The sequence below is a fragment of the Haliotis asinina genome, chromosome 9 (genome assembly GCF_037392515.1).
Source record: "Haliotis asinina isolate JCU_RB_2024 chromosome 9, JCU_Hal_asi_v2, whole genome shotgun sequence".
Taxonomy (NCBI): Eukaryota; Metazoa; Mollusca; class Gastropoda; order Lepetellida; family Haliotidae; genus Haliotis; species Haliotis asinina.
In genome coordinates this window covers 10,907,883-10,923,237 of record NC_090288.1, presented here as the reverse complement: position 1 = coordinate 10,923,237, position 15,355 = coordinate 10,907,883, and the positions used below count along the sequence as shown (strand labels likewise).

The 15,355-nt window shown below is 42.0% G+C and overlaps 1 protein-coding gene across 1 annotated transcript; it reads left to right on the top strand.

Annotated features, from left to right (window-relative positions):
* The first annotated feature begins 638 nt into the window (after nt 1-638).
* Nucleotides 639-13,207, top strand: LOC137295657 (1-deoxyxylulose-5-phosphate synthase YajO-like). Its single transcript, XM_067827124.1, has 8 exons — nt 639-842; nt 2,420-2,562; nt 3,454-3,595; nt 4,363-4,536; nt 5,343-5,440; nt 7,460-7,635; nt 8,758-8,897; nt 11,788-13,207. The coding sequence occupies exons 1-8, from the start codon at nt 735-737 to the stop codon at nt 11,908-11,910; spliced, it is 1,104 nt and encodes a 367-aa protein (XP_067683225.1). The 5' UTR covers nt 639-734; the 3' UTR covers nt 11,911-13,207.
* The last annotated feature ends 2,148 nt before the right edge of the window (nt 13,208-15,355 follow it).

The window sequence follows — 15,355 nt, the reverse complement described above, 5'->3', positions numbered from 1 at the left end:
TGAGACGTTTGCCTCCTTCAGATCTGATCTATCCCCCCAAAATTGTAATTCACTCCACCACTGGCACAACGCCGGTGTTATTGCGTCAACGCGGCAAAGGGACGTAACTCCTCACATTGTAACCGTTTTCGCTCCTGTTACTATGTGTGCATCCAGGAATATAGTCTCAGAGTCCGCAACAGAGCAACATGGGTGGCACGTGATCACTTAATTGTATACCATCAGCTGTATAAACATCACCTCATTCCCCACCCTATTGTGTTAATTACCTTGTTTTCTTGTTGTCTTTGTTAGCCTCATTATATATATTTTGCCACCACTGTAATGTTACATTCCTGCTTAACAACGGTGCTAGAATCTGTACCGAAACGTCACACTATATTACTATACTATAATAAAGAAATTGTTATCCATAAAGTATGTCAGTCTTGATCTTTGTGGAAGTTTTGACTTCTTTGAACGAGAAATAGTTTCAAAATTATTTAAGCAGTGGAAACCATTAATACCTTTTCCAACTCAAATATAACAAATCTATTACTCCAAAACACCGATATTTTTAATGAAAGGGTTTTAAAAATGAAAACTTGATTCGAACATCAATTTTTTTACAAAAGCTTGGCCAGGAAAAATGGAAAATCATGTTGGATAGAGTTGCCCCCCCTTTGTGGGGTTAACCCCGTTCCCGAGACAAGTCGTCCACCGTTGAGAAAAGACGTTACGAACATCTACTCAAGATGACAGCTGTACCAGAGGAGAGTAAATTACCTTACAAGTTCTTAGGAAAGTCTGGACTGAAGGTGGCAAACTTGTGCCTCGGGACGATGACGTTTGGCGATTCGGGGGTAAGTCGGGGAGCTAGGCTGCTGCAGTACTCTGGAGAAACACAAACAGAAAAACTATGCATAAATTTACAGCTTTTCCATTAAACATATTCTACAAACCATTAGTTTATTCTGGTGATTCTTTACCAAACAACTGTTTTTACAGCGCGGTCTACACATATTGCTTTTGATCTTATCAGTTTACTAACATAAAATTTATCAGAAATATTTCTACATAATATTATCTGAAGAATTTTATACGGAAGTTGACAAATACTATGCATTTATGGCTTATATTAAACGCTATTAAGTAAATTGGGGCATTTTGACTACCCCCTTGGGACGATTTGGCCAAACATGGGGCGATCTGACCAAAAATCTGGGGCATTTTGACCAAATGTGCTGGGGCGATTTGACTGGCACCCCATTTGAAAGATGTAAGCATGACAACCCATATTTTGGCCAGGGAGGTGAATCTCATCACAGGGTCAATAGCCTATCCTAGTGGACACACAACCTATATCATTCTACCTATTCACCTTTACAACATAGCTAGTGGTGTTAATCTATGACCCCACACAGGGCTTTGCTTAACCTTCTTCTAATATTTTGCTGACATGCTTATATCACCCAGAGCAAGGTTCAAGTGAACTTGTGGTATGGCCTTCGTTTGTCAATCTGCTGGTTTCTTTTTACCCTTTAACATTTACTAAACCATTACTGCCTGAATGGACTTGCCCCACACAATGCATCTTGAAACATGATGTTTATAGCTTGACTTGTTCATAGTGTTAAAAGTTGTAATTATTTTTAATGAAATAAAAATACAAACATAACTTTTCAAAATGTGTGACAACACCTCCAATGGGACATTAAGAGGTTCTATATCACTTATAACGTTTATGTTATAATTTCAGACAGTATTTTGTGATTAATGTGAATAAACATTTGCAACAAAGAACTTTATATTTTTTAATTGAGATTTTGTGTATCATTGTGCAAGTATGCCATGAGGTACTATTGAAACAATGTGGGCATATCCTGTAGAATCTGAACACCAAAATGGAGAAATATATTTGACCCTGTCAGATAAGCTATGTGCAGTGTGTCCCTTTTTGAACTGAGATTTATATAATGTGTTTCAGTTTCTGAACTGCACATTTGTCTTGGCAAGGGCTTGGTTTCTAACTTGTTTTATAAATAATCAGACGCCACAAGGTATTTTTTTTACATGCCATTATTTCTCGCTCGTCAGACACCATTATTAATCTTAGCTAGGTCATTATTAGGACCATGTTGCAAGCAATGTTGGTCACTGAGAGTCCTTTGTAGCGTGTTTCTTTAGAATTTCTTCCTGCCCTACAATGAAGCACATTTGATACATGTGGTCTCACCTTATTCAAGTGAATTTGTTGAAAATTACCTCTGTTCACCCAACAGAAAATGGGTACCAAGTGGGATAAGTCACTAATTCAATGCATAGCTACAGCAGAAGTAAGTATGTAATGTGTGCCTGCATATTTATATGCTATTCTGGAAGTAAAATACTGTTGAAAGCAACTTTATATTGTACTCACCTCACTCACTTTGTGTCACAGGCTAAGCTACCTGGTCAGGCCACGGAAGAATACTCCCACCAGGTGCTTGACCGCTATGTCGAGTGGGGAGGCAACTTTCTTGACACTGCTGACGTCTACTCACAAGGACTGTCTGAGAAGTTCATCGGATCCTGGCTCTCAAAGTGTGTAGTAATGGACCAATATGAATACCAATGCCGTTAAATAGTTGGGGATGTCTTATATGGGCATTATGTGTTAAGAAATTTCTACTGTTTTTTATTATCACCGACAGTACCATGTCATGCCCTCACATTATCTAGACATCATTTTATTTTCCTAAGCTCTGAATGCCTTTGTTAAAAACTGCAATAAAGAATCACCTCAAGGTTCAACACAGTCTGTCTGTTGCTACCGGTCATGGTAGACCTTGACTTCAAAATATAAATAACATTTGTATCTCCTATATATATATTATACACTAATAGTTTTGAGAATATTTGTTGGTTATATAATTGCATTTGCTTGACTTTTAAACCATTTAAATAAGAAAATAGTTTATTGCCATTACTTGTTGGAGCGATGAACAAACCTAAATGGAGGACACCTCTCACGACACTTTTTCTTGTGTTTCAAACTTTAATGCGAAGTCTTCAATTAGGGAATGTTTTCATTTTATCTCTTATTCAATCACATCTGAGTCCTACCAGTGGCATTGTTTCAAAAGAAAGGAAACAGAAGTTTCAGTACCCTAAACCATGCGTTACACTAATTGCAATTTGCAAATTTTGGAAATACTCAAGTCTACCATGCACACCTCATTCTGTCATACACTACTGATGGACGATACTCAAAACTAACTGTAGTGCTTTCTCAGTAGTAAGTTCCCATCATTTTCTTATCTTACAGGATGTTTCACTGGTGATATTTCATTTTGTGCATTTCACCATTGTGTCAAGCAAAAGCTAGGAGCATGGCAGTTTGATGATAGAGACTTACCCACTAAATCTTAATTGGATAGTAATTGAATGCATTTTGAGACAACATATGAAAAGAGACTTTGGTTTCAATTTCAGACAATCTCGGGAGAAGTTTGTTGTGGCCACAAAGGTGAGAGGAACCACATCATTTGGTCAGGGTCTGAGTCGGCGCCATATTGTAAAGAGCATTGAAGGCAGCCTTGAGAGGCTGCAGACAGATTTTGTTGATCTGTATCAGGTGAGTACTGGCTGTATTTTGTCAGTCTCTACACTGTGTAGTGTGTAGTTTTATGCTGCACTCATCAATATTCCAGCTATATGCTATAATCTGTGTATACTGTCTCTCTGATACTCTCCTGCTGCAACCTGGAACAGGAAACTGTGTCAGACTGTCCACCCTTATGTACTTATGTCTCGATTCTTGTTAATACTATATCTCATACACTGTTGTATCCTGTGTCTTCAAATTTGGTGACACTCTACATTGGGGGAACATGTTGACACATTATTTTCAAGGTCACCATGACACTTTGACCAGTTTCATGCTTATGTAAATGCGATATCTCATAAAACATTGCACCATGTTTTAGCCTCTGAACTGAGGGGATATTACCATTTCTTATAAATTTGATGTCAGGAACTAACATAACAGATATCAGGGTAGGGTAGGGTAATAGAGGGTTGGGGTATCTGGGTTGAGAATTTGCAACTGTCCCAGTCATAATAAGCTCTGATACTGACAGTGGATATGTCTGTCTGCACTGGTACATTCAAACAACTATATTCTTTAGCTTCTTGAGTTAGCAGAAGATTCTAGAAGTGATTAAAAGCTACATCACACAAAAGATAATTTTCTATGATACCAAAAGATGAAACTAGTAAATAAATTATATTTCATTCTTCTTTAGCAGCAAGGGACATAGCCATCTTTTTGGAAAGCGTTTGTTTCTCAAGTGTCTTGTTTAAATTGCCATAGTCTAACCAAGGACTATGCTGGTGTTCAAGATGCACCTCTGGGATGATGGCACGCCTATTGAAGAAACACTCCGCACATTTGATGACCTGGTTCGATGTGGGAAGGTGCGCTATGTTGGTGCTAGCAATGTGGTGGGCTGGCAACTACAGAAGATAGTCTGCACATCAGAGAAGCTTGGCCTGAACCCCTTTATCAGCTTACAGGTAGGACTCTAAAGGTATAAATGCTTCTGCTCTCTTGCAGGTAGGACAAGATAGCTGGAACCAAATTAATGGTATAGCATTTTATCATATCATGGCGGGTGTTATCGGTGCAATAAAGCAATCTGATAAACTTGGTGACCGAATCTGACAAATATGCAAATTAGATCCAATCTACTTCCACAAAACTCCATACATGCCATGAAAATCCAAAAACATTACATCACCTTGGTTTGCACTGTGTATTCTGACGTGAATGCTCAATTCTCTTTATGTATCATTTGCTGCTTTTTTTTAAAGAATAATTTTAACAATGACATTAAATGTGTCATGTAATATAATTTTTATTCCTGATATATGATATTGTTGTCATGGAAACACACTCAGTAATCTCTATATACTGACAGTGTTTGAAATGAAGTAAAATTTCTGTCTGAGTGTTTTCTGTGCAACAACACACATTTTTCCAGTTGTACTTCACTAGTCTGTGAATAATTTCAAGTCTTGATCAAACATTGTTTCTGGAAGAATTAGTTTACAACTTGAAAATGATGAATCACGTCACTGATCCTGACCAACATTTGTGTGCCCCGTCTAACCCAGTTGTAGGCCGGTAGCCTAGTGGGTAAAGCTTTCACTCATCACTCTCACATTGGTACAATGTGTGAAACCCATTTCTAATGTCCTCTGCCATATTATTTCTGGAATATTCTATAAGCAGCATAAAACTAAACTCATTCACTTTAACCCAGCATTCTCATGTTGTTGCAGTATCTATAATTCTAATGAGACAATGTATTGGCTTCCAGCAACAATACAGCCTGGCGTGTCGGGAACCGGAGTTTGAACCCCTACAGGTGTGCAAGATGGAGGGATTAGGGGTACTGCCTTGGAGTCCTCTCAAGGGGTGAGTTGGGTGTATAAATGGTGCATTGCGTCATCAATCAAATTCTAGGGAAGGATGAATATTAATGGACAATTTGGCATGAATGAATTAAATGGCGATCACTTAACAGTTTTGTGGTGGAGTTTACAGTTCTGTAGTAATGTCCTGGAGATCCCTCAACAATTCTGCTGTGATGTTAACTGAATGATTACCCGGTAAATGACCATATGGTGATACCTTTTACCTTGGCACAAAAATCACATTGTAAAGCATCGTGTCGATCGGTTACCCTAGCCATGTCTCATTGGATGTCTGAGTTGTGTTGGTCTAGTAGTCAGTGGGTGAATGAGTTGTGCTGGTCTGGTAGTCAGTGGGTGAATGAGTTGTGTTGGTCTGGTAGTCAGTGGGTGAATGAGTTGTGTTGGTCTAGTAGTCAGTGGGTGAATGTGTTGTGTTGGTGTAGAAGTCAGTGAGTGAATGAGTTTTGTTGTCTGGTAGTCAATGGGTGAATGAGTTGTGTTGGTCTAGTAGTCAATGGGTGAATGTGTTGTGTTGGTATAGTGGTCAATGAGTGAATGAGTTATGTTTGTCTGGTAGTCAGTGGGCGAATGAGTTGTGTTGGTCTGGTCTGGTAGTCAATGGGTGAATGAGTTGTGTTGGTCTAGTTATCAGTGGGTGAATGAGTTGTGTTGGTCTGGTCTGGTAGTCAGTGGGTGAATGAGTTGTGTTGGTCTAGTAGTCAATGGGTGAATGAGTTGTGTTGGTCTAGTAGTCAGTGGGTGAATGTGTTGTGTTGGTCTACTAGTCAATGGGTGAATGAGTTGTGTTGGTCGAGTAGTCAATGGGTGAATGAGTTGTGTTGGTCTAGTAGTCAATGGGTGAATGAGTTGTGTTGGTCAAGTAGTCAATGGGTGAATGAGTTGTGTTGGTCTAGTAGTCAATGGGTGAATGAGTTGTGTTGGTCTGGTAGTCAGTGGGTGAATGAGTTGTGTTGGTCTAGTAGTCAATGGGTGAATGAATTGTGTTGGTCTGGTCTAGTAGTCAGTGGGTGAATGAGTTGTGTTGGTCTAGTAGTCAATGGGTGAATGAGTTGTGCTGGTCTGGTAGTCAGTGGGTGAATGAGTTGTGTTGGTCTAGTAGTCAATTGGTGAATGAGTTGTGCTGGTCTGGTAGTCAGTGGGTGAATGAGTTGTTTTGGTCTAGTAGTCAATTGGTGAATGAGTTGTGCTGGTCTGGTAGTCAGTGGGTGAATGAGTTGTGTTGGTCTAGTAGTCAATGGGTGAATGAGTTGTGTTGGTCTAGTAGTCAATTGGTGAATGAGTTGTGTTGGTCTAGTAGTCAATAGGTGAATGTGTTGTGTTGGTCGAGTAGTCAATGGGTGAATGTGTTGTGTTGGTCTAGTAGTCAATGGGTGAATGTGTTGTGTTGGTCTGGTAGTCAGTGGGTGACTCATTGGATTGTTGTTTAATACTATATGGCTGTGGTCTGGAAATAATTGAGTCTAGACCAGACAATCCAGTGATGAACAGGATGAGCAGTCACCTACACCATTGGATTACAATGACATGGTCAACTAAGTTAACGAGCCTGACCACCCAAACCCGTCATTCTCCCCTACCAGCAAGTAAAATTTGCTAAAGAGTAATGAGCACATGGAAGTAAGGTTCAGTAGGTTTGCGTTTAATCAAGGATTACTCATATTGTGTAATCTTTCTTGAAGGATGAGCACATTTTTAATGAGGCCAATCTCTTTAGTGATGTATGCATGAAGAATATGCTGTACAACATTCCATTTAATTGTGTGCTGTGTGCTTTTTCAATACATTTTTCAATGGTTCTACTTAAATTAGCTCTCAGACAAATGTGGTTTGGCTGATTAGCCAGTAAGTCCTGCTTGGCAGCAATACAAGAATCTAAGAAAAATCGCATTCACAAAATATGAAAACTTTAATCCATAAATTTGTCACTTAAAATGCCATTCAGAGAAATTCAGTATTCACCATATGATAATTGTTTTGAATAAATCAATGTCATGACCAGTGGCCTGCTGTCTGGGAAGTACACACGAGACTCTCCCCCGACAAGTGGGCGCCTGGGCTGGGTGAGGGATGATGAGAAACGGGCAAACCAGGCCATGCCGGGATGGAGCACCCTAGAAGGGAATGATCAGATCTGGAACATCATCGATGCCCTGAAGGACATTGCGACGACACATGGTAGGTGTCACTTGAAGGATGACTCTCGGACATCTTATATACACCTTACAGACAGTATGATAAACTTGTAGACAATGTGAAAAACCTCTTAGATATTGCAACTGATTAGGTAGATATACAGTAAAACCTGGTAGATATTGCGACTGATTAGGTAGATATACAGTAAAACCTGGTAGATATTGCGACTGATTAGGTAGACATTCAGTAAAACCTGGTAGATACTGCTGCTGATTAGGTAGACATTCTGTAAAACCTGGTAGATATTGCAACTGATTAAGTAGACATTCTGTAAAACCTGGTAGATATTGCAACTGATTAAGTAGACATTCTGTAAAACCTGGTAGATATTGCAACTGATTAAGTAGACATTCTGTAAAACCTGGTAGATATTGCATCTGATTAGGTAGACATTCAGTAAAACCTGGTAGAGAACAATGACAAGATTTGTAGATTGTGAGAGATGTGGTAGATATGCTTGAAAAATTAGGTACTTATTGTGTCTTTTATTATAACAATGAGACAATGAGAAGTTTGGTAGATATATACAGGCAACATACAGACAAGTAGTGGATATATATGGTAGATGTAGTGAGTAACATTCTTTACATGGTTGACAAAAAGACATAGTGACAAACCAGATAGACATTTGGTAAAAATAGGTAGATACAGATCTGGTAGATACTGTGAGAAAACTGATGGAGAGTATGAGAAACTTGTTTGACATTGCGATAAGTAGACACACTTGGTAGTGAGTGAGTTTTGTTTTACACACACCAATATTTCAGCTGTATGGCGATGGTGTGGACCAGACAATCCAGTGATCATCAGAATTAGCATCAATCTATGCAGCTGGGATATGATGACATGTGTCTGCCAAGTCAGCAAGACTGACCACCCAACATGGGTTACAGAACATCAATTCTAATCCGGATCTTCATGGGTGGTAGATATTGTGACCAACCAAGTAGACATTGTGACAAGTTGGGAAGACAATCCTGGCAAAGAACATTTGCAAAGAGACCTTGTGAACATTTTCAAAAACTTGGCAAGCGTTATGACAAACCTGATACACAGTGTAATTTGCAACATACTTTGAAGTTCTGTTAACATTTTCGCCTTCAGGCAAGTCTGTGGCCCAGGTGTCTCTCCGCTGGCTGCTACAGAAGGACACTGTCCCATCAGTCATCATCGGAGCCACGACTCTGAAACAGCTGGATGACAACCTGGGAGCAGGTAGTGGCTGGACACTGTCTTCAGAGGAGGTGAGTCTGGGACAGCTGGACGACAACCTGGGAGCAGGTAGTGGCTGGACACTGTCTTCAGAGGAGGTGAGTCTGGACAGCTGGATGACAACCTGGGAGCTGCTAGTGGCTGGACACTGTCTTCAGAGGAGGTGAGTCTGGGACAGCTGGATGACAACCTGGGAGCTGCTAGTGGCTGGACACTGTCTTCAGAGGAGGTGAGTCTGGGACAGCTGGATGACAACCAGGGAGCTGCTAGTGGCTGGACACTGTCTTCAGAGGAGGTAAGTCTGGGACAGCTGGATGACAACCTGGGAGCTGCTAGTGGCTGGACACTGTCTTCAGAGGAGGTGAGTCTGGAACAGCTGGATGACAACCTGGGAGCAGGTAGTGGTTGGAAACTGTCTTCAGAGGAGGTGAGTCTGGGACAGCTGGATGACAACCAGGGAGCTGCTAGTGGCTGGACACTGTCTTCAGAGGAGGTAAGTCTGGGACAGCTGGATGACAACCTGGGGGCTGCTAGTGGCTGGACACTGTCTTCAGAGGAGGTGAGTCTGGAACAGCTGGATGACAACCTGGGAGCAGGTAGTGGTTGGAAACTGTCTTCAGAGGAGGTGAGTCTGGGACAGCTGGATGACAACCTGGGAGCTGCTAGTGGCTGGACACTGTCTTCAGAGGAGGTGAGTCTGGAAGAGATGGATGACAACCTGTGAGCTGCTAGTGGCTGGACACTGTCTTCAGAGGAAGTGAGTCTGGGACAGCTGGATGACAACCTGGGAGCAGGTAGTGGTTGGACACTGTCTTCAGAGGAGGTGAGTCTGGAACAGCTGGATGACAACCTGGGAGCAGGTAGTGGTTGGACACTGTCTTCAGAGGAGGTGAGTCTGAAACAACTGGATGACAACCTGGGAGCAGGTAGTGGTTGGACACTGTCTTCAGAGGAGGTGAGTCTGGGACAGCTGGATGACAACCTGGGAGCAGGTAGTGGCTGGACACTGTCTTCAGAGGAGGTGAGTCTGAAACAACTGGATGACAACCTGGGAGCAGGTAGTGGTTGGACACTGTCTTCAGAGGAGGTGAGTCTGGGACAGCTGTATGACAACCTGGGAGCAGGTAGTGGTTGGACACTGTCTTCAGAGGAGGTGAGTCTGGAACAGCTGGATGACAACCTGGGAGCTGCTAGTGGCTGGACACTGTCTTCAGAGGAGGTGAGTCTGGGACAGCTGGATGACAACCTAGGAGCTGCTAGTGGCTGGACACTGTCTTCAGAGGAGGTGAGTCTGGGACAGCTGGATGACAACCAGGGAGCTGCTAGTGGCTGGACACTGTCTTCAGAGGAGGTAAGTCTGGGACAGCTGGATGACAACCTGGGAGCTGCTAGTGGCTGGACACTGTCTTCAGAGGAGGTGAGTCTGGAACAGCTGGATGACAACCTGGGAGCAGGTAGTGGTTGGAAACTGTCTTCAGAGGAGGTAAGTCTGGGACAGCTGGATGACAACCTGGGAGCTGCTAGTGGCTGGACACTGTCTTCAGAGGAGGTGAGTCTGGAAGAGATGGATGACAACCTGTGAGCTGCTAGTGGCTGGACACTGTCTTCAGAGGAAGTGAGTCTGGGACGGCTGGATGACAACCTGGGAGCAGGTAGTGGTTGGACACTGTCTTCAGAGGAGGTGAGTCTGGAACAGCTGGATGACAACCTGGGAGCAGGTAGTGGTTGGACACTGTCTTCAGAGGAGGTGAGTCTGGGACAGCTGTATGACAACCTGGGAGCAGGTAGTGGTTGGACACTGTCTTCAGAGGAGGTGAGTCTGAAACAACTGGATGACAACCTGGGAGCAGGTAGTGGTTGGACACTGTCTTCAGAGGAGGTGAGTCTGGGACAGCTGGATGACAACCTGGGAGCAGGTAGTGGCTGGACACTGTCTTCAGAGGAGGTGAGTCTGAAACAACTGGATGACAACCTGGGAGCAGGTAGTGGTTGGACACTGTCTTCAGAGGAGGTGAGTCTGGGACAGCTGGATGACAACCTGGGAGCTGCTAGTGGTTGGACACTGTCTTCAGAGGAGGTGAGTCTGGAACAGCTGGATGACAACCTGGGAGCTGCTAGTGGCTGGACACTGTCTTCAGAGGAGGTGAGTCTGGGACAGCTGGATGACAACCTGGGAGCTGCTAGTGGCTGGACACTGTCTTCAGAGGAGGTGAGTCTGGAATATCTGAAGCCTGTTTGTGTGATCCTGTTGGCTGGACATGTCTTCAGAAGCGGTGAGTCTGTGACGTCTGCTGCTGGTGGCTAAGCATGTACTTCAGAAGAGGAAAGTCTCTAACATCTGAAGAAAACTTGGGTGCTACTGGTGGCTGAGCATGTACTTCAGAAGAGGTAAGTCTCTAACATCTGAAGAAAACTTGGGTGCTGCTGGTGGCTGAGCATGTTCTTCAGAAGAGGTAAGTCTCTAACATCTGAAGAAAACTTGGGTGCTACTGGTGGCTGAGCATGTACTTCAGAAGAGGTAAGTCTCTAACATCTGAAGAAAACTTGGGTGCTACTGGTGGCTGAGCATGTACTTCAGAAGAGGTAAGTCTCTAACATCTGAAGAAAACTTGGGTGCTGCTGGTGGCTGAGCATGTTCTTCATAAGAGGTAAGTCTGTAACATCTGAAGAAAACTTGGGTGCTGCTGGTGGCAGGGCACTGTCTTTTGAGGAGGTGAGTTTGCACTAATAACTTTTTGTATTTCTTGCTCACGTGATGGATGATAAAGGCATTAGAATATATTCTGGAAATTAAGTTCCTCATAATACAGAAGTTGACATCACAAGTAATTCTTCTATAAGGAAGTGAATGTGACATAGTTGTATTGTTACTTTGATCTTACTTTTATGATGAGTTTCCTGTAATATCTTTTTGTTTTCCAGATGGCTCGATTGGACAAAGTTTCTGAACCCAGAATACCATATCCGTATGAAATGGTGTGGAGATTGAACAAGTCAAGGAGTAATCCCTTCCAGTCATCTTATTTTGTCTCGAACACAAACTGACCACATCTCAGAGTTGACAAGAAGTGACAACATTAATGCCATATGAATCAACTATGGAATTAGATTCTTGTATCATTTGATCAATTCAAAATTATTAAGAAAACCGTTAGCTTTCCTGGATACCTTGATGCCATAAATTATTAAATAAGTACCATCAAATCATAAATTGAAAACATGTACTGGCAAACATGGATAAGTCAGACTGGTGCAGAGAATGTGTTTTTGAGAACTAAGCAGTGTACATTAATGAGCAAAACTATTTGTTTTGTGAAAGGGAGAGCAGACATATGCAAGTGCACACAAATTGATTGTAGCAGCACATGCCTTGCTCATAAGCCTCTCACAAGGTCATTGTCAGGTCGGTGCTGAACTAGTCCTTTTTGAGCCAGTAAGTGCCCCTAGTTGGTATTGGTAGAGTGACACCTTCTTTCTGGACATACAGGGGTATATTATCATAGAAATAACCCCTCATTTGGATTCAAAGAGAGAATCCAAGTTAACAATAAACAGAGGCATTGGGCTAGTGGTTAAAGTGTTTGCTTGTCAACTGAAGAACTGGGTTTGATTCCCCACATGGACACACTGTGTGAAGCCTTTTTTTTGGATGATTTTTTTGTGCCATTATGATGGTTATCATAAATCTGATAATTTTTTATATACAGAATCTGGTTATTAGACAGGGTGGCTGTTTGCTGTTTTCTTACCTTGTATAATATATTCCTGTTGACATCAATCCCTCCAGAGAAAGTAGATACTGTTCTATTATCTACAATCCAGTGATTTACATCTTGAGCTGCATCTGCACAAGTGGGAGACTGCATCATCATCATCATCATCATCATCATCATCATCAGTGATCACTCATGAGTGAGTGAGTGAGTTTAGTTTAGTTACTCAGTAATATTACAGCTATATGGCGGCGGTCTGTAAGCAATTGAGTCTGGACCAGACAATCCAGTGATCAACAACATGAGCATCGATCTTTGGAATCGATGAACATCGCAATTGGGAACCGATGACATGTTCCAATGAAGTCAGCAAGCCTGACCACCCGTTAGTCGCCTCTTACGACAAGCATAGTCGCCCTTTATGGCAAGCATGGATTGCTGAAGGCCTATTCTACCCCAGATCATCATCAGTGACTATGTAAAGCTAGTACATTGTATAAGTCACACAGGGTGTACTGCACCTGACGATATTGCTGATTGACAAAAGACATCTGAAAGTAGTATACCTCCTTCACAATCCTGACACCAGTCATATGCAGTATTTTTCTTCACATATACTCTTCAAAAAAGTAGGGATCTTCATTTTTTTATATCTATTAAACATCTTTAGGAGATTTATTGGAGGCAATCAATGTTGATATGATGTTATTGAATGTTTTGAGAGTGCATCACCATTTGCACTTCCTTAAAACCATAGTTATTTGGAATGTAATCGCTTTTAAAAGATAATTGGTGTATGGCATGTAATTTGCATGTATAAGATTTTCATGTTAATACAAACGACTAGAAACGAACACTAACAAATGTGTGATGCAAGATGAGTGTCATAATTAATCTTCTAAGCGGTCCCTAAAAAACGTCAAAATCAAGAATAGGACCCCATGCACGTGTATGGGGCAACTGCGTTGTGCACATGCATATCTTGCGTTGGGTTTAGTGGTTGTAATAGAGGGAAATGGTGGTGCGTTCATAAGATGTCTGTCCTTGAAATGTTTGTTAACGTTTACACTTCTTATTGAAAGTTCATTATCCTCTACTTTTTTTAAGAGTATACACATTAATTATGAATGACACAGCAATTTCCTGTGATAAATTCCATCTCTGGTTCACGCCAGAAAGTTTCCAACCTAAGTTTTAATCCTTATTCCCACCATTCGACACCATACCTCATGCGTTTCACCAAAAATATTGAACCTGTGCTTCCTCCAATACCAAGCTCAAACGCTCGTTTCGGTGTCAACTAAATTTCGTCAGAGTCAGGACAGCGGGGTGGCCTAGTTCTCTCGTCACACCGAAGACCGGGTTCGATTCCCCACCTGGGTTCAATGTGCGGAGGACATTTTTAGTGTCCGTTATTTTTGCTAAACGCTGTCTAAAACTAAACTCACTCGCTCACTCTTCAGAGCACGTCACCCCGTTTACCGTGCAGATCATCACTGGAAATTATGAATTCTGGAAATTGTACGTCAGGTGACAGAAAACAGTGTTTAACTCCTTTTTGAATACACACTGAAGCAAACGAACTAGGCCCAACAAAGATGCCTTATTATAACCAAAGATTATAATTTTCAAATTTGCGTTGCCAACTTATCTTACCAGAGTGACTTAGTTAACTGCAGTAACCGATAGATTGCAAACGGGTATCTTGCTGCTGTCGAAGTTCTTCACCCCGTACAGCAAAGCTTGCAGAAGTAGCTGATGAGCTAGTGACCAACAACTTTTCAAGGAGGTCTGAGCTGAAAGTGGCCAACATGTCTCGGAACGATATCGATCATATAAGACAGTTCTGGGCTGAGTGTGTGAGTGAGTGTGTGAGTGAGAGTGAGTGAAGGAACGCCAAATACGTCTCATTCGTCAGAGGATATGTATAGGTATTGTCATTTGTGTTAGACAGATAATATTAACAAAAAATACTTTTAGTTTTATTCATTTCGAAGAAATATTAATCATGGTAGATGTGAAATTGTTTACCTATGTTTCACGCGTATTGATATTCTAGAAACGTTCAAATGTTTAAGGCACCCTCAAGGCACCCTAAAGTGAAAACTACCCATCTGCTGTATGGTGATCTTAGTATACATAAAGCTCTGCTGACTGAGTAATTAAATGGCCACTTCTTGTTGTGGTTTCTCCAGGTAAGGTCGATAACTCTGTGGATTGAGAACTTGCTTCTATTAATGAGTGGGTCGTTTCTGTATAGAAACTAACAAGTGAAGAAAATAGTGAGATTTTAAAAATCAGTTTCTTGATTGCTAATAAGGCGAACTGTGCACGCAGTGTATGAATGAGTGAATTTAGTTTTGCGCCCCACTCAACACTGTACCAGCTGCATGCCGGCGGTCTGTATATAATTGACCGACACAGTCACAGACCGACGTCACTCACTCACTTACACAGTGTCACAGACTAAGCTACCCCGTCAGGCTACAGAGGAGCACTTCCATCAGGCGCTTGACCGCTACGTCAATGGGGAGGCAAATTCTTCGACACCGTCTTCACATAGGGGCGGTCTGAGAAGTTTATCCCATCATGGCTAGCAAAGAAACTTGTATTGAAACTCATTTATTGATGTTAGACACGTTACGTCACCAGAATACCATGTCGAAAGGATTTTTCTGAGTGAGTGAGTATTGGGGGGGGGGGGGGGGGGTTGCATGGTTGCATGGGTACGAGTGAACAAGAGAGTGTTGTCCAAACGACTTAAGCAGTGCTACAGC

Coding starts and splice junctions, on each gene's coding strand:
- LOC137295657 (XM_067827124.1), top strand. CDS start 735: ATGACAGCTGTACCAGAGGAGAGTAAATTACCTTACAAGTTCTTAGGA. Junction 843..2,419: donor TGACGTTTGGCGATTCGGGG/GTAAGTCGGGGA, acceptor TTTGTGTCACAG/GCTAAGCTACCTGGTCAGGC. Junction 2,563..3,453: donor ATCGGATCCTGGCTCTCAAA/GTGTGTAGTAAT, acceptor TTTCAATTTCAG/ACAATCTCGGGAGAAGTTTG.